The sequence below is a fragment of the Podarcis muralis genome, chromosome 3 (assembly GCF_964188315.1).
Source record: "Podarcis muralis chromosome 3, rPodMur119.hap1.1, whole genome shotgun sequence".
NCBI lineage: Eukaryota > Metazoa > Chordata > Lepidosauria > Squamata > Lacertidae > Podarcis > Podarcis muralis.
The window spans coordinates 54,733,807-54,757,289 of record NC_135657.1 but is presented as its reverse complement, the minus strand read 5'-3'; the positions used below and the strand labels follow the sequence as shown (position 1 = coordinate 54,757,289).

General features: G+C 40.4%; 1 protein-coding gene across 4 annotated transcripts in view; it reads left to right on the top strand.

Annotated features, from left to right (window-relative positions):
• SCAF8 (SR-related CTD associated factor 8) overlaps positions 1-23,483 on the top strand; it is a 71,330-nt gene that overhangs the window by 27,643 nt on the left and 20,204 nt on the right. The window contains exons 16-21 of one of the 4 annotated variants that reach the window (XR_003705926.2): positions 564-694; positions 4,260-4,404; positions 5,118-5,171; positions 5,769-5,981; positions 6,786-8,439; positions 10,759-10,868. Coding sequence is in view for 3 of the 4 variants with exons in the window: in XM_028723731.2 (XP_028579564.2) it covers positions 564-694; positions 4,260-4,404; positions 5,118-5,171; positions 5,769-5,981; positions 6,786-8,425 (2,183 nt within the window). In the remaining variant the exon portion in view is untranslated. Of the gene's footprint in view, positions 1-563; positions 695-4,259; positions 4,405-5,117; positions 5,172-5,768; positions 5,982-6,785; positions 9,682-10,758; positions 19,123-23,483 lie in introns of those variants that run through there. The other 3 variants (XM_028723731.2, XM_028723730.2, XM_028723733.2) reach the window with 3 other exon arrangements.

Sequence of the window (23,483 nt, the reverse complement as noted above, 5' to 3'; positions counted from 1 at the left end):
AAAAACTGAGAAGCGGTCTACCACACACAATTATTTGCTCTTGCCTAAGTCTCATACAGGGGACGCGGGTGGCGCTGTGGGTAAAACCTCAGCGCCTAGGACTTGCTGATCGCATGGTCGGCAGTTCGAATCCCCGCGGCGGGGTGCGCTCCCGTCGTTTGGTCCCAGCGCCTGCCAACCTAGCAGTTCGAAAGCACCTCCGGGTGCAAGTAGATAAATAGGGACCGCTTACCAGCGGGAAGGTAAACGGCGTTCTGTGTGCTGTGCTGGCTCGCCAGATGCAGCTTGTCACGCTGGCCACGTGACCCGGAAGTGTCTGCGGACAGCGCTGGCTCTCGGCCTATAGAGTGAGATGAGCGCACAACCCTAGAGTCTGGCAAGACTGGCCTGTACGGGCAGGGGTACCTTTACCTTTACCTTTTAAGTCTCATACAAGAGAAACAGCCCAGTCCAAATACTACATCATCCACCTAATAAATCTACTATTCAGGTAAGACCAATCGTCCTTTTCTTCCTTTATTGAAACACTAATTAAATCTTATTATCTTGTTTCTTTTCTTAAGAATGGGAAACTGCAAGAAGCTCAGAGACCACGAAAGAGCCTGTGCAAACAACCCAGACTACAACAGTTGACAAGACCACAGCCGTAACAACCCAAACAGAAACTTACACGCAGTCTGTCACTATGCTACAGGTTAGTATTGGACTCAATTCTGTCTTTGCTTTTCTCATCCAGGAAACGTAGTTGGACATGGAATGGGTTATATTCTGTGTCAGCAAGCAGGACTTGAAATTTTCTGATTTCAAAAGTTTTTACCCGTCTCGATTATTGCTGCCATCTAGCACAAAAGCCTGACTTTTGCAGCCTGCAAAGCCAGGCAGTTTTTGCTTTCCCTTTTAGCAGAGACTTTTCTTAAGGTTTCTGACCCCTTGCAGTTTGTAGGAGAAGTCCCCCTCATCCCCCATACCATTTGAAAAGAAGAAAGTGAAGAATTGATACTTCTGTTATGGGGTCTTGGCATGGGCATAGTCAGGCATTATGTGGGGGGGGGGGGGGCAGAACTGAGTTATCTGTGACACGATTGGTCAGTGTAGTGGTTTGGAGTTACTCGTGCGTAAGCCGACCCCGTTTGGGTGCTTGGTTGCCTGGTTAAACCCTTCGGACTGCACAGCCCATCTCCGCTTGACTGCCTCAGTCACTGGCAGAATCTGTCTGTGGGCGTTTCTTAAACCTCTGCTAGCATAAAAGCTGTTTGACACCTAATCGTCTCCGCCTCTCATTGCGCGGGAGTCTCCTGCGCAGGGTGGGCGTGGGTAGCGGAGTGCCTGGGCTCTCTTCACTGACTTCCAGGGAAGAATCCCGGAGCCCTTCCACCTCCTCCTCCCATTGCTCTCCTGGACTCTTGGTGTCACGCGTATTTCCTTCCCCTTCCACCAAGCTGAGTCTCCCCCTTGTGCTAGGACCTTCACCTGCAGAATCTGAGACCCTCTCCTTCTCCCGTGTCTCTGATGTCAGTTCCCTGACAGTCAGCTAAGCATTTTTATTTATTTTCTTGATTGGGGTAGCAGCTGCTCCCAACCGCAACCCCTTGACTATGCCCATGGATCTTAAAGCAAGTTGTCCAGGAAGGTTGCTATCCAATACACTGAAGGGCTGCCAACTGCAGAAGGAGGGGGATATATGCTAAAATAGATAGACTGCAGGTCCAGCCCTCAAGAGAGCACTCAGTTAGTAAGGGACCACTGATATAGCCAGTCTGGCAAAGAATGAGGGCTCCCAATCTCCCCAGCATCAGTGGGGAACGACCTGCTGCCAGGGGATAGGGGATGACAGTAGAGTAAGCCCCCCAAATAGAGACAGTGGACATTCCACCCCCCCCCATCTTCCATTATAATTTATAAGTCAGAATTAACTCACCTCCAACTCAACACACTTTCCCCCAAGGATGATCGGGATCAAAATCACTCTAGCTTTGATGACACAGAATGAAACCCCTTGTGCTCATCACCAGTGGGCAGATCAGAATGCTCCAGAAACAGGAAGGTGTATAACAGTCTCCTCCAATGCTTGCTGAGCACCCAGGTAACATGGATCACATCATTGTGCTCCTTCTTGTTTCTGGAGCATTCCTATCTGTTCACTGGTGGTGAGAAGCGGTGCTTTGTTTAGAGCTGCTGTCTGATCAGGGGCTAGAAGGCTGCCAGAATAGGCTCATGGACCAGCATTTTGCCAGCCCTGATTTACAGTAAATCTCTCTCCCTGCATGCTCACTTTCCCAATGCTCTAGTTAGCTGTGAGTTGAAGAAACACCCAATTATTAGTACTCCATAATTACGAGTATCTTTTATTGTCTATGCAATGTAAAGTGACACTAACTATACACTTTTAACCATTTTTATGTCTAAAGGTTGTGCATCTTAAGGAAAGCACAACCTGGATATATACAGTGGTGCCTTGCAAGACGAAATTAATCCGTTCCGCGAGTCTCTTCATCTTGCCGTTTTTTCGTCTTGCGAAGCACGGCTATTAGCGGCTTACTGGCGATTAACCGCTTAGTGGCTTTAAGAAAAAGGAAACAAACTCGCAAGAACTCGCAAGACGTTTCGTCTTGCGAAGCAAGCCCATAGGGAAATTTGTCTTGCGGAACGACTCAAAAACCGGAAAACCCTTTCGTCTAGCGAGTTTTTTGTCTTGCGAGGCATTCGTATTGCAGGGCACCACTGTATATATATATATATATATATATATAGAGAGAGAGAGAGAGAGATGATTATTATTATTTGATTGATTGATTGATTGATTGATTGATTGAATTTATGTACTGCCCTATACCCAGAGGTCTCAGAGCAGGTCATAGAAAAGATGAACATAAAAATCACAATATATATAATCAAAATAAAAATATCAACCCAATAACACCCTAAAATATGCTGCAGGTTTAAGATGGTCTGAAGAGATATTTATTTAGTATATACATCCCTAAGTCCAAAAGCAGGCCTAGCATCCAGGTGATGATTCTTTCAGTGCTGAAAGATTATGATTGTCCTTTTCTGTTTGGAGGTCCCACTCACAGTCATTAGCATGGGCACTTATTTCAGCCTCTTGACAATCACCACAAAATGGACTAGAGGAAATCCTTCAGTAGAGTCGAGCTCTAAGCACATAGTGTTAGTTTTATTCAGCTCCGGCCCTTGAGCTGATATGGCTCATCTTGCCTTGAGCCCAGCAGAGTAAACATCCCAGAGTCCGCAAACGAAAGGATGAAGCAGGTATGGTGCTACATTGCCAAGCTTTATTTCTAAGCTATGCTGAGAGCATACAAATATACATCTTGTCTCTGTGAGAAGCAGAGAGCAACTCCCAAAGAAACGAAAGAACAAAGAAACAGGAAACCAGTGAACGTCACATCCAGTCTCCCTTTCCCGTGAGAATCCAACAGTATCTGCACTGTGGAATGAAAACATAGTCCCATGACTTGCAGCTGCTGCTCAGTGAGGGAAACAGAAACTGACACATAGATGGTAGGCAAGTGTGACAAGAATCTCCTCTGAACCTCTAAGGATAAGTGGTTGCTTTTAGACATCCAGTTCCTATTTTCTCTCTGGATGAGTTTGAAAATTGGATTTCCTGTGAATTTTCATTGTACACTAATGCTGAAAAGGCAATATTCCCTGCCGGTTGTATGTTATTAGATTCTGCTCTGCTCACTGCGGGGTCTCATCAGATCTGGGAGTTTGTTTTTGTGAGTTTAATTGTTTATGTTTTTGCTTAATTATTTCAGGGATCTCTTTTTCTCTTACTTAGTCATTTGTTTCTTTCAATTAACCAAAATACCTTTGAGTTAGCTTTTTGTGTTAAGGACTTTCTGTATTCACTTAAGCTCCAAAATATTGGGAAATTTCAGCCAATCAGACATGATTTTTAGGCAATATTGATACAGTACAATAGTGCTGGTTGGCTGTTAAGTGACAGAGTAGGGGACCCAAAGTCCCAGATCACTCTGTTTAGTGGAGGAGATCAGAGCAGTGTACAGTAGATTTAGTAAGAAGTGACACTGCAAGATGGAGCAGGCTTAACAGCCTTTAATTCACATTTTGGAAGACCATAGTTACTGTTGTCATTGTGTAGATTTTGATTCTAATTATTACTTATACATCCCAATACTAGGCATGTTTTCCAGAGGAAGTAAATCTGCATAGCCTTAAAATAATGGGATTATGTAAATATTGAAGACATACTTTCCTTTCCTCCTAAACAGATTCCTGTAGCTCCATCTGTGCCAGCAGTTAGTTTAGTACCACCAACATTTCCTGTTACAATGTCTGTCCCTCCTCCTGGCTATAGTCCAATTCCTCCACCTCCCTTCATGAGAGCAAGCTTCAATCCTTCACACCCACCTCCTGGTAAGTTACCTTTATATAATTAAGACATCAATTTATGCATAAATTCACATAGATTGTTCTAATTAAAAGATCCATACTTGGATGTAAACCTCATTGAATCCTGTGGGATTTGCTTCTAAGCAGACATACATAGGATGGGCTGTTGGAGTTAACTGACCTATGTTTATTTAACTTGTAATGCATAAATGATACTCCTTTATTTCAATAAAATTTATACACCTCAAAGCAGTTTACAAGAAGATGAAACAATAAAATAAAAAAACCCTTACAACTGCACTTTAAAACACAAAAGATGCAAAGCAGAATATATTGGTTTAAATAATACTGCTTGCTCATAATCTTAATTCAGTCGAGCACTTGCAGATTCCCCAGTTTGCAAATATAGTTGTACCTTTGTTCTCGAACGGAATCCATTCCGGAAGTCCGTTCAACTACCAATAATGTTTGAAAACCAAGAGGCGGCTTCCGATTGGCTGCAGGAGCTTCCTGCAGTCTATCAGAAGCCACGTTGGATGTTCGGCTTCCCAAAAAAGTTCACAAACCAGAACACTCACTTCCAGGTTTGTGGCATCCGGGAGCCAAAACATTCGAGACAAGGTGTTCGAAAACCAAGGTACGACTGTATGCAGTGAGTGCTGTCTTCTATACAAACAAGTTATTCAGATCACTTTTGCTAGCTTTGTCTATTCAGATTTATTCTTTGTTTCTTCTAGGTTATTTGCCTCCCCCAGTTCCACCACCTGTTCCACCGCCGGTAGTTCCAACCCGTAAGTTAGTTTATATCTTTCCTTCTTGTGTCTTCAGTTAGGCAGTGCTCTTTCACCAAACTCCAAAATGGCTCCTACATTTAGAGGACAACTTAAAATACATTTGGTATGTTTGTTGGAGGGAGCTACTGATGAGAATTTTTTTAAACAAATTGTTGTGTATTTATATGGGAATATTGGGAATATGTCCTTTTTAAAAATTGTACAGATCAATGTAAATAGTTGTAGCTCAGGAGAAACTTGCCAGCCTCTATTATAGCTACTGTGACAGCAAACTGTTTTTTTAAATGATTTGTTTTCTTGTAAGGTGAAGGCAAAGTAAATGTGTGTTCATTTTGTGCTGCTGTAAATGGTAGCTTGATAATACTGCAAATAGTATATTTAGTGATTACTGTCTATAGTTTAGGATTACCAGATTTTTTTATTACATCATTTGCACATACAGCTATGTGAAAAGAATTCACTGTGATACTGCAACATGAGGTGCCATCTTTAACACTTATACTAGGGAGCAAATCCCATTGAATATACTGGGAATTCATTGTGGGTAGGCATGCATAGGATTGTAAGAAGTTGTATGTGTGTTCTGTTTTACAGCTCTTGTACAGTCTTCGCTACCAATTGCTCAAGAGTCAATGAAAGATTATAGCAACCTTGCTCTACCAGTTGGCACTGTTTCTAGTAGTCTTACTACCCCAACTTTATCTTCTGGAAGTGTTTTTACTCCTCTGTCAAGTAACAAGTCAGATTTAGATGAAAAGGGATCCCATCTTGCAGATCTTCAGATTTCATCAAGTGAAAACAGAGCTGGTAAGTAGCCCAATGAAACTTTACTCATAAAGTTTGTACAACTAGAGTGGTCATTTACCAACTACATGGGTATTCTAAAGGGGTAGTTATTGGAGTAGCTACTGGTGCCAAGGCCACATATTGTAAGGTGCTAATCAAATAATAAAATGTCCCCTGATTTTAAAACTCACAGCGCATAGCTTAGCTTTCTACATGACATGTTGGTTTTGAATGTGCAACAGATGCAGATACAGCTGCTGAAACACTGTGTTTTTCTGAGACCAAGAAAGATTTTGCTTCTTTTCCCTGGAGGAGTAAAAGATGGATTCATAATGTCTAGAGCTCCATGCTATCTCATATGGAAGATAGTTCCTGTTGTTTCCTACATTCTGGAGTGTTCTACAATAAGATCAGAGTACATGTTACTTTCATTAGCGTTACAGGCCTTTTCAGTAGCATTCATGTGTATTTGTTGTTCCATGTTGGCATTTTACAAAGAATGGCACCAAAATTTTAAATCGCTTTCTGTATTCTTTTATATTTTATCTCAGCTCACATGACTAGGTAGACAGGGAAATATCTCCTCTTTTGATTTTGATTGTGTGACACCCCGGTTAAAATATTTTAGGAGTATTATTATTATTATTTCAAATCCTGCTTAATTCAGTCTGTGCCCAAATTTGAGAAGCTGGGTTTACTTTTTACAAATATGATTTCAAACAGATAAGAAACCAACTGATAAATGTTGATCTTGGTTTAATCTAATTATTTCATAGTATGTACTCTTTTTTCCTGCTGACTTAAATTTTTGTATTTGCCTTTCAGTTCCAGATGATGTTTCAAGCAGTTCTGGACTTACTGGGGGAATGCAGCCACCAAGTGTCTCAACCAGTTCGGGGCTTGTAGGGGGAATACAGCCACCTAGTGTCTCAAGTAGCTCTGGGCTTGTGCAGCCAGCCAGTGTGTCAAGCAGCTCTGGACATTTGACAAGAGTTCAGCCACCTAATGCTTCAAGCAACTCTGGGCTTTTGACGGGTGTCCAGCCTCCAAGTGTCTCAAGCAGCTCTGGACTTCTGGCAGGACTCCAGCCCATGACTGTCTCAAGCAGCTCCAGCCTTCTAATGGGACTCCAGCCACCCATAGTGTCAAGTAACTCTGGACTTTTGTCAGGAGTCCAGCCACCGATAGTGTCAAGTAGTTCTGGGCTTTTGGCAGCACTCCAACCACCTATTGTATCAAGCAACTCTGGGATTCTGGGATTGCCACCACCGATTGTCTCAAGTAGTTCTGGACTATTAGGATTACCACCACCAAATATTTCAAGTGGCTCTGGACTTTTAGGGCTACAGCCACATGCTGGAATTCAAAATGTACCCCATTTAACTATTGCTAGTCAAAGGTTGCCTGGAATGCCTCTAGTAGATATCCGCTCAGGACTAATGCCACAGCCCCCTGGGCCGCGATTTCCTCTCCTGCAGCCTGGAATACCACTACAGCATAGCATTCCTCCTCCAGCAATCCTTGACCCATCCCTTCCTCCGCCTAGAGCTTTCCTTTCAGGAGATTTGTTTACTCAAACAGAGAGACCATTTGGAACTTCCGGTAGACAAAGTGTTGATAACATGTCTAATCCAGATAAAAGGTTGGCACTTGGAGATGACAGCATTCAGCAAGAAGGAGATAGAGACTATCGCTTTCCTCCAGTGGAAAATAGGGAGAACATTAATCGGACCTCTTCAGTGGATATGAGGGATTCAGTTGGAAGGCCACCACTAGATCCAAGAGAAAGTCTAGGAAGACCTCCAGTAGATGGAAGAGAACATCTTGCCAGGCCACACATAGATTTAAGAGAAAACTTTGGAAGACCAGGCATGGAAGGACTTGGTAGGAGAGACCATTTTGCTTTCAATTCAGATAAGCACTGGGGACAAAGAGGAGATTTTGATGAAAGAGAGCATCATTCATTTCCTACATTTGGTGGTCTTAAAGGCTTCCAGGAAGACCGAGAAAGGTATCGTCAAACAAACTACAGATTTGAAAATCGAAGTGGCCCAGCTTGGAACCGGGGACTTGAGCAAGACACTCACAGAGACTTTGATGATCGCCGAAGACCTTGGGAAAGGCAGAGGGACAGGGATGACAGAGATTTTAATTTTGGCAGAGAAATTAATGGAAACAGATTTGGGAGAGAGAGAATACAGAACAACTGGATACCCCCTCCACATCCAAGAGCATTTGAATTTTTTGAAGGTGGCACTTCTCAACAAAAGACTGACAGTGTGCCCCAAGTTAATGGTGAAAATGCAGAGACAGAGAGTCAGCCACCTGCAGCGCAAGTACAGGGTGAACCAGAACTTTATGAAAAGCTGGCAACTTCAAGTGACACAAAAAAAGAGAAGAGTGACACAGAAGCTGAATTAGAAAGTGAACCAGTGGTAGAAAGCACAGAAACTGAGGGGACATAATCATCACTCAGTAGGTAAAAAGATACCTTTTGTAAAGTTGTCATCTCTCTCTGTAATAGATGAATTGCTGACTGGACCTTAGTAGTTCACTTTTGTCTGCCAGAATTAAGTTAATCTAATGTTCATGTTCATCTTTCACTTAAATAGCTGTACAACTGACCTGTATAGAAAATTGTTCTTAATTTGAACATGGTAGGTAAACTTTCCTTCTTTTCTTTTTTCTTTTTTCTGACAAAACGCAAACTTGCCCCACTTGCTTTTACTTCACAAGGATAAATAACAGCTTGTCAAACAAACAAAGACTTCCTATGGAAGAAATGGAAATTTTTAGATATTGCTATTAGGTTGGCCATGGAAATTGTTATACTTGAAAACAGGTGCTGGTGTATCTTGTCCAGGTTTTTAGGCTGCTGCAGAATTTTAAAGCATAGGCAGAGCTGTGATACTATATGTTCCTACAGTTTGGCCAAAAAGAAAAAAGGAACATAAATAATACAGAGAATGGTGTGTTCTTGATATTTCTGCATTATAGTCTCTTATTTCTCAAAAGTACGTGTCTGTGATTTGTTGCTCGTACTGCAGTGGGTTAAAAAAATTGAAAAATTAACATTTTAATGTTTTTTTTAGATGCCAATAAAGCATTATTTGTTTGATAAGCATTCTAGGTATTGTATTTTTTATATACAATCTATAAAATCCTGAATGAAATGTGCTTTAGCTAATTGTTGCAAAAGGTTTATAGTACTCTTGTAAGACCAGTGCAACAATTAAATATGCTACAAAAGCATATGCCTTTCTACTTAAAAGTAAATCATGGAATCGCATTAGTTTGTGTATAACATGTGTATGTAAATATTTGTGTAAAACTGTATGTAGATACCACTGCTTCTGTGTGTGATTGTGTATGTGCACACACTCACAGAATAATGTAGACAGTTAAATAAAACTGAAATGGAATTAGGTTATAAAATGAAAAATTGTCTTTCACCTTCTTTAGATAGCAAGAAGATGATAAAAGCTGATGTGGCAGGTTAAATCAAATTAACATTTGCTTTTCTAAATTATGATTGCTTTAGAAGGTGGAGTCCAATATGCTCTGAAGGGAGGGTGTAAAGTAAGATTTTAGCTGGGTTTTTTTTTTAAAAGTGTGGTTATGTTTGAAGCAAATATTGAAGAAAATGTTTGAATTGTCCTTTTTTTGTAATAGTTCTAGTGTTCTGGGTAGAAAGTGGTAGCATTAAAATACTTTGTCATTATCTTCTTGCAGTGAATATCTGGTCCATGGTTGTTGCCCAAAACATAATTGAATCTCTTTAAGAACAAAATGAAACAAAACACTATTAGCTTATAACAAATAGCTGGCCACTTCAGATCATCCTGGCATCAATCCTATACATGCTTACCTAGCAGTGAAACTTTCTTCTGAGTAGTCATGCATAAGATTGCTCTATTACTAAAATGTCTACCATGCCAGTAATTAGCACTAATCTGTCCATTTGATTAGTTATGCATCTTATATCTGTTAGATGAGGCTGCAAAAAAATCCCAGGTATCTGGTTGTCGAGCTCCTTAAATATTAGGTACTACCATCTAGTAGTTTATATTTTTAGCAGACCAGTTTCTAAAAATTTAATGCAGCCCCAAAAATGTGATTCTTTGTACTAAAAGATGAAAATATTTTTAGGACCTGTTAGTTGCCAAAAAATAGACAGGTTGGCATCGTACTGTCATATGGTCCTTTCTTTTTTAAAAAAGCAAACTTTATTTTCTACATTTCTTATTCATCCTCTCACAATACAACCTGGTAAAAGAATATGGGTGGAACTCAGTATTACTTCCCTGACATTTATCAGTAGAATGGAAGGCTATTTGAGACAATTCCCCCTTCCTGCATAATCCTAAAGTCTGTTCAAGAAGATTGGGAAACCCTCTAGACCAAATTAGGGAGGCAGTGCAGACTGATGGGGGGAAGAGCAACCACCACAAATTGTCTTCCATTTTCTGACAGATGTCTTCTATTAGCAAAGCAATGCTATTTGGATCCCACCTTTTAATAATAACGTTGAGAGTGTTGCAGTAAACTAACATTTTATGTAAAAAATAGAGGGAGAAGCAATGCTTATCTGGCAGGTCTTACAAAGTTAACTTTTCCCCCTAAGAAGTTGAAATAATGCAATACTTGAAAAGAGTCCATGAATAACTAGAACACAGCCATTAATAGAAGGTATCTTTTTGTTGCCATGATGTTTAGTAATTGCTATATGGGAAGGGAAATCCAATTTACAGTTACATTGCTGCTTAGGAAAGCTTGAGTTCTCTATCTTTCATTCCAGAATGGAAACCTGTACACTATTGTCTGTTGATATACATTAAAAATGCTCCAGACTGTTGATGGTCTGGCTGTTAAAATGGATTCAGATTCATTGGACTTTCACATTTTAAGGTAATTTTCAAATTGTAGTGAAGGAATTGGGTCACTTTTATTGACACACCAGTGTGATCCTGCATGTAATCCTGAAGGGTTTTTGTGTGCTAATCTGGAATAATGTAATAGGTTGAATGTCTTTGCCTTTCCCTATTTTGGGAGAAAGATTGTTAAATATTCTTGCTGGAACTGGTGTTATCCAGATTCCATCGGTCTGGATGTTTGTCAAGTGCTAGATTCTGGATAGAAAGTTTGGCCTAAGTGATGAGCTGTGTTAGGCAATTCTGCAGGTCTTTAAGACTTTAGCAGTTAAAATAATGAATGTAGCAACACTGGTATTAGTATTTAACTGATTAGAATCTATACATCAATACAATTGCATACAGAATGGTATATTTGTGAGTACTGTCGCTTATTATTGGAATAGGCTAAGTAAGAAAGACAAGACTCCTGCCTTTTATTATTCAACAATATGTATGTTTTCAACCAAAGGTTTTAGTTATGGTTAAATTAGTCTGAGTTGTGGCATTCTGTTGAGACAAAATTCAAAAATTGGGATCCAAGTCTGGTCTCTGAGTCTTCTAGTTGAAAGGATCTGTTTTGTTCTTTGTGATGCTAGCTAGAGTCAATAGCTTTAGTAAGTGGAATTATGTAGTGACTAATCTGTCAATTAGATCATCAGCTTTAATGGCAAACTAAAGTTTTCCACCCAGATTGTTTAGTAACGTTGAGGAAGTGTTGCTGCACAGATCTTTCTTCCCTGTTATTTTGTACCCACACATAGCAGATATTTTGCATTTTAGGTTGAAATTGCTAAGGGCTTTCTTAGTAATATGACACAATCAAGTGAAGCAACTGGCAGTATTCTTTCACTGATGGCATAATGGCTTTTAGCATGTTAATTTTGACTGTGATGTGGTGTTATAATAGGAAATATATTCCAGATTCCCAAATAGGTAGAGAAAATATTTTGCAAGTTTAATTGATCAATAAAATTATTCTCCTACAACTCAATACTTTGACATCACTGCATGAGGATTAATTATAATATGTTGTTTCATTCTGTTTAAAATAAGCTAACTCATATTGACCACGAATACACATGGAATATTACAGCTGACAGTCCATCCAGTATTTTGCAGTTTCTTAGGAAAATGCATTGACAATCCCCGGAAAGTAAATTCTGTTGGTTAAAATTGATCTTCACTCAGTGACTACATTTGAACATACATAAATTATCTCGACATCTGATAGGCATGGTTCTGATTCTGTTGCAGTTCATAAACCTGTAAGTCATCAGTAACACTTTGCATAGTTCCTATAATTAACGTAAAATCATATCCTCATAATCAGAACTACTTTAAACAAAGCGTATATTTGGATTATTCATCTAAAACCTCTTGTTTCAAATCACAAGTGATTAAGCCAGTAGACTTATTTTTTTAAATATGTAAGCTGTTTTAAGACATCAGTCAGATTATTTAATAATAAAACTTGACTTTCTTTGTTTCCTGGTTATTACTCTTATAGCATTGTTTGTTCAGAACTAACTCCATTGAGTTCAGTGGGGATTGCAGTCTTGGCATTCAATGAAATTTAACCTTGGGGGCTTGTGCTTGTTCACTTTTAAAATAAGCTATCTTGGTCTTATTTATGGAGTACAGCTGATAAGTTTTTGCACTCCCTACAAATGTGATTTTCAGAAATGGCATTTTGAAAATGATAAGCAGATATAATTGTTCTTGAACAGTTTCTCAGGCAAGGAAGAACTGAGCTAGTTTACCTCTGAAACCCACAATTTCTGAAATTTTTACTTTTGAAAGCTCTTTTGCTTTTTACCTCACTTTTCTCCACTTGGTCCTCATGTTTGTTGTAAATCATACCCAACCATGGAACGACCTGAAAAGTGAAAATGATGTAACAGCAATTTTCTCATGCTAAGCACCGAATAACCTTTGTGTATTTGTACTTTTGAAACACTGCATATTTTTGTAACAGATCAGTTCTTCAGTTTATCATGAAGCTTGGGATTGGACCTTTAGAAGCATGGATAGATGGAAAATTTACAATCCCAAGCTAGATTTCAAAGCTTGTGTAAGCATGCAACATTTCTTGTGTTTCCCTTTCCTGTCCACTTCAGTGCAGACAGACATTAAAACTACTGTAGAGTTAAATACATGGCATGCAAACAGCCCCAGAGACTTAGGGAAGAATGGTGCGTAGTACATGCTGGATCACCTGATTCAGGACTTCAAAGTATATATGGGATAAAGTATCCTATTTGTTGGAGTAGTCACAGGTGTTTTTCTGCCAGACGTCAAGCGACTCTAAAATAGAATTAGTTGTAAGTGTTGCTGCTGTCCCACAAAGTTACACATGGTGACAAGATGGAGCAAATGGTGAATGGAAATTACTCTTATTTGTTATTTTACTTACGTTTATGGCCAGTGCTGAAGAATTTTCTCTTAATGCATTTGAAAAATAAGTAAAATACCATAGGACTGCCATAAATGGAATGTTTTGAAATACGCTTGCACTGTGAGCAGAATACTCTTGCACTGATTATGACCTAGAACATTGTGTCCTTAGTTTAATTCTGCCAAAAAAATACTTTCATTAACATGAACCCAGCGTAGGGCATTTTTGGTCCACAGGCATAATTAGGTCCACCAGGCCACTGTAGCCAAGCAACACCCACCAGTGCCATTATATGATGCCAGTTGTAGGACAGGTAAGGATGTAGCTGTCAGGCTTCTGACATGCTATGCAAGAGGCTTGTGAAACTGTGTTGCACCTATGCACAGCTGATTGCTGCACTTACGGAGCACTATGCATAGCAAAGCCCCTCATAGTGCTTTTCATGGGCTACACCTTTACCCACATGGTTTGAAAGTAAGTTGTGAGCAAAAACAGGTCACCTGATGTCAAAGCATCAGATGATTAACAGCTAGGGCGCCTCATCCACCTGTCAGACTTGGCCTGTGGGTGGTGGGCTGAGGGAGATAACAATCTGGCCTACTAGTCAGATCCAATTCCTCACCCATGATGTAAAGTAATAAAAGTGCATATAAATGTGTACTAAATAAAGCATACATTTATTTCCATCAATTTAAAGGTCTCGGCTGAGATAAATGCATGAATTTTTGCAGTCAAACATGCAGCTGTTTAATTTTCATAACAATGCTCATGTTCAATGCAGCAGCAAATGCATTAAAACATTGAAAATCACAACTCCAGTTAAAAACAGCACAAAAAACTAACTATAGCTTTTTTAAAAAATCCAAAAACAATGAAATGCAGAGGTGAAGATGTAAAGGGGAGGGGGAATACATTTAATACTCTCATCAGCGGGTGGCGCTGTGGTCTAAACCACAGAGCCTAGGGCTTGCCGATCAGAAGGTTGGTGGTTTGAATCCCCACGATGGAGTGAGCTCCCGTTGCTCGGTCCCTGCTCCTGCCAACCTAGCAGTTCGAAAGCACGAAGTGCAAATAGATAAATAGGTACTGCTCCAGCGGGGAGGTAAACAGCGTTTCCGTGCGCTGCTCTGGTTCGCCAGAAGCAGCTTAGTCATGCTGGCCGCATGACCCGGAAGCTGTCTGCGGACAAACGCCGGCTCCCTCAGCCAGTAAAGTGAGATGAGTGCCGCAACCCCAGAGTCATCCACAACTGGACTAATCCAACCCAACAGGATAGTTAGTTTTTTACTTTCCTGGAGTAGATATGTCTATGCTATTCAGTTTTGGCAGTTTATGCTTACAGGATGGTAAGGAAATACAGAATCTTACTGAAGGAAAATATTGAGATTTTCTTTTTTTTTTTAGTGGGGAAAACATCATGTATGGAAATACAACATTGACAAAGGTGTTGCTGTAACCAGGCATCTGTAACCAGCTTTAGCTAAGGGCCCAGCCACAATTTCTAATTGAAATCTCCAAAATTTGGAGCTGCTCCAAGCTGTCTTTGTTGTGTCTGTGGATGGTATTAACAACTGCATCCCATCAGTGCAATGATTTTTGTTTGCACAATAGCACTCCCCCTGTGTGTGGGGGGGGAATGTTCCGTTCCGCAAAAAAAAATCCGTGCGCCAGTGGAACAAGAGACTTAGCACTGCATTGGATTCTACCCAGCATCTTTTGTTGCCATTACTACACTTCTGTTGACCTGCTTAAAGTGCAGGCATGCTTGCTTCTCAGTAAGGGGCGGTTTTGGAGCTATGTGCTTAGAGAAGCACAGAACATGGTACCTCTGTTCTAAATGGCTTTGAGAAAGAAGTACTGGTATTAAATAAGCTTATTGCTTGTGGGGATGTTTTCCAGTTGTAGGCAACGTGGGGGCTGAGGAGGCTGCTCCTCCCCTCCTGAAGAAAAGCATGTAGGATTGAAAGGATGTTTGAGCCTTTTGTTAGTCACCTAGCCCTCCTCCGCAACTTGGTCCCCTCTGAAACTTAACACATTGTTAATAATTAAAAAAAACCTCACATGGATTTGCATATGCTAATGTATAGGTAGAATTTCAGAAATAATTACTATAAATGTGATGAATGTGATTCAACTGATAGGTCCAGTCAGCAGAAGGACTTCAGCTTGCACAGTGTTTCTCTCCCCACTGTGTCCCATAGGAACTTCTTGGCTCTTTATTATGTCTCTTTGCTTTGCTATCACCACAGCCCTTTTCTTTCCAGCATTATAGATGGTTCATTTTTCTATCTTTTCTTGTTTCCCCATTACCAAGGCTTGTTCCTCCTTGGATCCTGAAAGAAGTTTAAATATGGTCCAGTTGCTCAGATTTTAATTTTGATGCGCAGGCAAATGATATCCTTTGGCAGATATTAGATATCATAGAGCACTGAGGACCTGAAAAAGTATCCTGTGATCACTGGTGCAATGAGGATCCATTCTCCAAGATGTCTCTCTTTTTTCCGAAAATCCTGGGTTTCCTCTCTGCTAAAGTTTCATAAAACTGAAGTTATAAGCTCTAGAACATCAGATTCTCACTCACCATGTCACCAACTTCTCGTCAGTAATTATAGTTTTTCTTCAAGAGTTTGAAGTGATTTTAAAAATGATTTTAAAAATCACTAGTAGAATTTGGAGTCAATCTTTCCTCTGCGGTTTTTGTTTTAAGAAAAGACAGGTCGACACCAGCTTTAGAAAACATGCAATATCCCTGTTGATAGCTGAAATGCTATTGTTTGGGGCTCCAGTCAGTGTGAATCAAGACCCTTGTAGTGGTGCTTCAGATTTGGAGATGGAAAGGAAAGTTTTTGCCTTTATGCATTCAGCATTCTGTATGTCCTAGAAACTCTCAGGACCATTTAAAAGAAATATGCAAACTAATACACTTCTGCATACCTGTTTCCCCAAGTGCAGGGAAACCACTATTTTATTTTTGGGTGGCCTCATTTTGCTTCCTGACTGATAGGTGCTTAATTACCTAGTTTAGTATTGGAAGGAGTAAAACATTTGAATTACATTTAATGGTGATAATAAAATATATACTATAGTCTCTGCGTTGCTCATCTGACTAAAAATATTGCAATTAAGTTGATGCCAATAAATCCTGTGCTATTAGAGAACTGTTCATGAATTCAAAGTACAGACTCATAGGTAAAGGTAAAGGTACCCCTGCCCATACGGGCCAGTCTTGACAGACTCTAGGGTTGTGTGCCCATCTCACTCTATAGGCCGGGGGCCAGCGCTGTCTGCAGACACTTCCGGGTCACGTGGCCAGCGTGACAAGCTGCATCTGGCGAGCCAGCGCAGCACACGGAACGCCGTTTACCTTCCCACTAGTAAGCGGTCTCTATTTATCTACTTGCACCCGGGGGTGCTTTCGAACTGCTAGGTTGGCAGGCGCTGGCACCGAGCAACGGGAGCGCACCCCGCCGCGGGGATTCGAACCGCTGACCTTTCGATCGGCAAGTCCTAGGCGCTGAGGCTTTAACCCACAGCGCCACCCGCATCCGCGTCACAGACTCATAGAGGAGGCTATTCTCTATATCAGAGAATAGTCCATACGTGCCCATTTGCTTATTGAATCTATCTAAGTCAGTGCTGTGGGCTGCTTTCTTAGGAAGCTTCCTTATACTGTGTCCTTAGATCCATGTGGCTTTCTCCATATCTGGTACCTGATCTTTTATTTAATTGGTGGTGCCAGGAATTGAACCAGAGACTTGCAAAAGCATGTGCTCTGTCACTGAGTTATGTTCCCTTCCAAATGCACTTGAACCCGTGGGGCTAAGCTCCTTAGAGCAGGGATAGGCAACCTAAGGCCTGTGGGCCGGATGTAGCCCAATCGCCATCTCAATCCGGCCCGCAGACGGTCCGGGAATCAGTGTGTTTTTACTTGAGTAGAATGTGTGCTTTTATTTAAAATGCATCTCTGGGTTATTTGTGGGGCATAGGAATTCGTTCATTTCCCCCCCCCCCCAAAAAAATAATATATATATATAGTCTGGCCCACCACATGGTCTGAGGGACAGTGAACCAGCCCACGGCTGAAAAAGGTTGCCTTAGAGGGTATTCTGGCTCTTACACAATCTGAAAACAAACCTTTTCAAATGTAAGAATAAAGTGTGCTTTTGCTATTTGGGAAATATCATCTGCTATCTGAATCATATCCGCAAGAAGTGCACAAAAGATCCACCACCGTGTATAAATTGGGCTGTGTCAGATTGTTGGGAGACATGCGACAAGCATGTAAACTGTTAGGAATTCTAGTTGATTCATCAATACAAGGGAACATTGGATAACCACAGCATTGATTCCCTAATATGAAATGCACATGAAAGGTGACTAATGAAAGTTGTCAAATTGCTCTTGAAAGGGGTGTGTAGATGCTGAAGAAGTGAAGCAGTTAATGTGGATGTACAGTTGGGAGTTTTTGAAAAAGGTATCTGAGCTTGCTTTTGGTTCTTTATCTGGCTTCATTATACTTAGCACAAGTACACATGGCCACCAGAATGCTATGTTCTTCAGGGCTATTTGTTCATTTTGATACTCCCTGGTGCATGCAAACCATTTCCCATTACTCGCTGTCCTACAAGTCATCATTACACTGGTACCTCAGGTTACATACGCTTCAGGTTACATACACTTCAGGTTACAGACTCCGCTAACCCAGAAATAGTGCTTCAGGTTAAGAACTTTGCTTCAGGATGAGAACAGAAATCGTGCTCTGGCGGCGCGGCGGCAGCAGGAGGCCCCATTAGCGAAAGCGGTCCTTCAGGTTAAGAACAGTTTCAGGTTAAGAACAGACCTCCGGAACGAATTAAGTACGTAACCCGAGGTACCACTGTATGTCTGAACCAAAAGAAAGGGCAGCTTTTGTGACACTTTAATCAGCATTGAAAGAATATTCTCTTAATATTTTTTAGGGTAAGATAAAAGGCAACAAACGTTCCTATATTCAGGAAAGGACTTCCTAAACGGGAATCCATTTTCCCTAAGTGACATCATTTTAGTGCATATTTTCTGATTGACCAGGATAACCCGTGTAACTAGTCCAGGACGTACTGCCCTCTCTGACTTAGTTGTGTTGCCCTCCATCAGGTGGCTTTGTAGCTAGCTACCCAAACTGGGATTACAGCATCATGAAATCATTGTGTTTATTATATTGTCGCTGATTGGCCGGGATCACTCTGGAAAGGAGAGACCCATAAATGGTAATTGAAGAAGCATCATATTGGGGGGGGGGGGACAAGTGCCCATGGATAGCAGGGATGGATGAGTAATCCATTTAGTCCAAATACTGAAGCAAAGTGACCTAAATTGCCAGACTTGCTTATAGATTTTGGTTCTTGTGCTGCAGTTTTTAGTTCAAAAAAACAATCCATTTTAGGGGGGAAATGCATTAGAAAGTATACAAAAGGAAGGGGGAAGACTGCATGCAAAATGCCTATATAATGTGACCAGTTTAATTTTTTCATAGTTGGTTGCGTTCTTTTAAATGTACAAAACTTGGGATGGATGAACATATGATTAAACACATGCAGAAGTGATACAGAGTGAAAATAAACTTACGTGTCCATCTGTAAAGAACAGGATCAAAAAAGGTGAAAATGTAAAGGGTATGTCTACCCACTGGGAGTGCTACTTTCATTTTGAAAAGTGGAAACAGAAATTTTCAGCACTGTGCTAACACTACATTCCTTCAGTAGCCTATAAACGCAAGAGGTAGGTTAATGCCAGCCCACCTGTACAATGTTTGGCTAAAAATAGAAGTGAAAGAGCTTAGTTTCGTTGTATCTTATTTTTGAAGGCTTTAATTTTTTTTAAGAAACTTGATAGGCAGCCAAGAAATGGTACATGCCATTTCTTACATTTCCATTCCCCCTTCCACCCACAGTGTTCATAGCCTAGCATTATAATCAAACCAAGTATGCATTAAACTGTCATCCCTTAAGGGGAAAAATGTCTTCTAATAGGGCCTGAAAGTGATCTCAAAAGCAATTCCTAAGTTTTCAATTGCTTCTTAAAATATAGCTGCTGTAAAGTTTGCCCATAATTGCCTTTCACGTTTTCATGAAATATTTTCTGTGCAGTAAAATAGAATTCACCTCACAGTTGTAAATGAGAAGCAGGGGCCAGCAGGAAATATCGTTTTAAAGAATCGGGTATAAAGAGGAGACCCTTGGTTCAGTTGTGGGGAAATTGGGATATTTATGTCAAGAGAGATTTTAGACTATATAAAATGATTGTATCAATGATACAATTTCATGGAAGAGACATTTACTAAAATTATGTGTGTGTTAGTTACAAAAGGAAATTGACCTTCATAGCTGTGTATCTGCAGCTTACCTAAAGATTTACTGGTGGTGTCTTCTTATTAATATATATGGAATTACACTGTAATTAAGGGGAGGGGGTTTCAGTTGAGCTTACTGCAATATGGCAGAATTATCCCTCCTATTCAGGCAGTACCATGGAAAAAGCATAGAATGGCAACTAACAGAATAATATCTAAGAAATGGCACGCCATTGTCCAAGCTATTAAAGCAGTTTGAATAAGAATCCAATGCCTGCATCTAAAACTCACTCCAGTACATATCATCTGTTTTTCTGGCTATTCTACACTGTCTTATAATTGCTCTTTTTTTACCACTGCTCTTTTTTTACAACAGTAAAAAAGAAAGGAGATAGGGAGATAAAACCATAAGGATAGAAAAGAAAGGTAGCTGTAGTGTAGTGTGAAGGAGAAAAGTAAACTGAAAATAAAGCTGTACACCCTCTTCCAATCTTTTACTCATTCCGCATCATTTTTTATCATTAACAACCTGATCTAGGGGAAGGTGCACTTGGTATCTCTGCCATTCACCACTGACTTCACACAGGTCACTGTGACACGTCCCAGTGTCAGTATGTGTTACATGTCTCAGTATCTTCTTCCAAAATAGCCCAAGTGTTTCACCATATGTAATAACACTTGCTGATCCTTCGGCATCTTTGTACAGCTTTTTTTAAATCTTCCTCTCCAATCCAGATACCAAAGTCATGTGTTGGCTGTCATTATATTCAGCAGCATATCCAAGCAGCCTTTGACGAGCAGGATTGTTCCATTGCTGTCATCCATTTTAGTTCATCATGGCTGCTCTCATGTTTGCTGAAATTGATGGTTCCTTGGATCTATCAAGACCCAGGTTAACATTTTGAGATGTGATTGTTGAATAAAGGACATTTTGAATATTCTGCTATAACGTAGCACCCATTTGTACGGTATCTCAGCTCTTGTCCTAGATAGATACCAAAGTATATTTCTATTTGTCAAAGATAGCCAGGATCCAAAGGCTTGAAAGCAACATTCTGCATATGCACCAGAACTTTTCAGGCTACTCCTTCCCAATGAACCTCCCCAAATTCTGCTCTTGAAGTTTATTGGATTCTTCTCAGCTGCATTTGATGCTGTGTAAGGGGATGAAAAAGAAAATGGACAGCAAACTATTTTGCTGTCTGACCTAGGACACAAGAACTTTCTTTATGCCACATCAGAACATTGGTCCATGTAGCTTGTTGCTCTCTCCACTGATTGACAGAAGTTTTTAAGGGTTTCAGACAAGAGCCTTTCTCAGTTGAACATGGAGATGCTGAGGATTGAAATGTGAAGCTTTGGCATGTTCTACCACTGAGCTGTAGCTCTTCCCCACTTCAAGTTAATCTGACGTTGATTTAAAATTATCCTGGATCAATATAAGCAGCCAGTCTCTTGGGGTTCTTTAAAAATATATTTAAAATAAAATAAAATAAATGACCAGTAGCACCTTAGAGACCAACTAAGATTGTTCTTTAAAGTTACACCTCAAGTTACGGTGGATCATTGCATGCTTGCACTGAATTTTGAGCTCCATATAAGCTAAGGGGCATGGAGTCTCGTTTATGCTGTCTGCTAACTTCAGCTGTAAATTAATCACTTCATTATGTAATCCAATTAGATACTGCATTAATTGGAAAGCTGGTAGTATCAACACACAGCTTCTCATGCAAATAAGTACTTTATTGTTTTCAGGGCTTAACCCTTGACTTCTTTGTGCTCTCTTTTTGGAAGATTCTTTTTATTCATTTTATTTCATTCTCTTTGTGGAGTGCATCTTATGGAACATCTTGGAGCAATAAAAATATCAATGATAAAAGAACACAATATCATATATATCACATCCAATACCTGAGGGGGGACCTCCACTTAAAAGACCTTTTGAAATAGGAAGGCCTTCACTGAAAAGACAAAAAAGACACCACTGGCCTGATATGTAAGAGGAGGGAGTTCCAAATGGTAGGTGGCGCCACACTGAAAACCTGATTCCAACAACATGTGGAACAAGCCTACTGATGAGATGATTTCTGCAGGATGCCTCCTTCAGAGCACAGTGAACAGTTGGATGTAAGCGGTGAGCCCATCTTTTAGGAGGACAAATTTCATTAGTACTTCTGCCAGCATTGAAAGCCACTAATAAGATAATAAATTGGATTAATGTGACTTGAACAAAATCAAAGCTGCGAGACACTGTAACACACATTTCCCGGAATTCTGTCGATTTAGTCTCTGATTAACGTGACTTGCAATGATCACCTTATTATTAGCAAATTTCTGCTTTGGTTGTAAGATAGGAGATAATAACATCCATTTTGCCTTTTTTTAAGACTACATTTCTGCAGCATACTGGTGGTGTGGGTTATTAATATCAGGTTTGTATAACAGCAGATATCTGATCACAGATTTAAACAGTAGTTTAAAACATTAGACCACTGTAAATAATTTCTTGATTTGTCAAATTGCATTGACACATAAGGGATTTTAAAAGAAAATCACAATTGCTGTCTCCCTGAAAGCAACCAATTCAAAATTATTTTGTGACAACACCGCTTAGAGATTGCTGATTAAGCAATATATAAATTATTGAAGTAAATGGACAATAAATAAAATGACAAGTAACCAGTTCCTTTAAATAGCATTCTTTGGTTTATTCTGGACCCCATGCTATGTCACAAATTTTGTCAGTTTGTTGAACCCTCAGACTTCCAAATTTTATACTGTATAATGATTTTGTAGTGCCTAATGAATGAATACAACAGCTTTTCACCAGTGATCTAGTTCATGATACTATAATCCCCGAAAAGCTCCAATCATGTCCTGTTAATGCTGTCTATATCTTACCTTGAGAGCTGTGTGGTTGCTGCCACTACTGTGGTTGCTCCCAAACCGCCCTCCAGAATAATTACATCTGTCATTTTTTATTACACTTCATATTTATACCCTGCCATTCTTCCATTAGGATCCCAGGGTGGTGCATAGATCAGCAAAGAATACAAATAAAATTACAACCTTGAAAACCTGCAATAGCGTCAGTAAAATACAGAATTGGCAGTGCAGTTTTCAAAGAATAACAGGTCATCAGCCAAATCCACCCTTCCCTAAAGCCCCTGGACAAACAAGTGGATCTTTAGCTTTTGGTGGAATAATGTTCATGTGGGCCACAAGCACATCTCCGTCAGGATACTGTTCCACAGTCAGGATGCCATTACAGAGAAGGCCTAGCCCCATGTCACCAGTGGGAGACACTGTTACTTGTGTGGTTGTGTATCACTCTCCTTACACATCTGCTTAATGGGTCAGATACTGTTACCATTGCATGTAACTATACAATCCACTATTGTCACATAAGTAGGAGGTGCAAATGCTGCCAGGAGCAGCTTAGGAGCGACTTGCAGGAGTAGAGGCAATTGTGCAGCTAAAACAGTGTCTAAATGGCTTCAGAATGGGGTCTGTTTGCACATAATGCTAAAATCATGGTTTGGTACATGGGTGGAGAGCCTGTGGGCCTAATTAGGTCTGGCATGGGTCCCAATTTGGCTGGCATGGCTCTTTCCCCCAATCCATGTAACCTGCCCCACCTGACGTCGTATGTGATGACAGCCAGAAATGCAGCTGCCAATGAACAACTGAGAGCCTTACAAGTGCTCCCTGTTGTGCCTTGGCAAGGGAGGCTTGAAGTCAGAGCCAAGCAGGTGATTGGTGGTGACAGCAAGCCAGCAGGGGATCAGCAGTTCAATGGTGTTCACCACCAGGAGCTTCATAGCATAGCCAATCCCAGCAGATTTCTATAAACTCCAACCCCTCCTCAGTTCTGTATTATGTATACC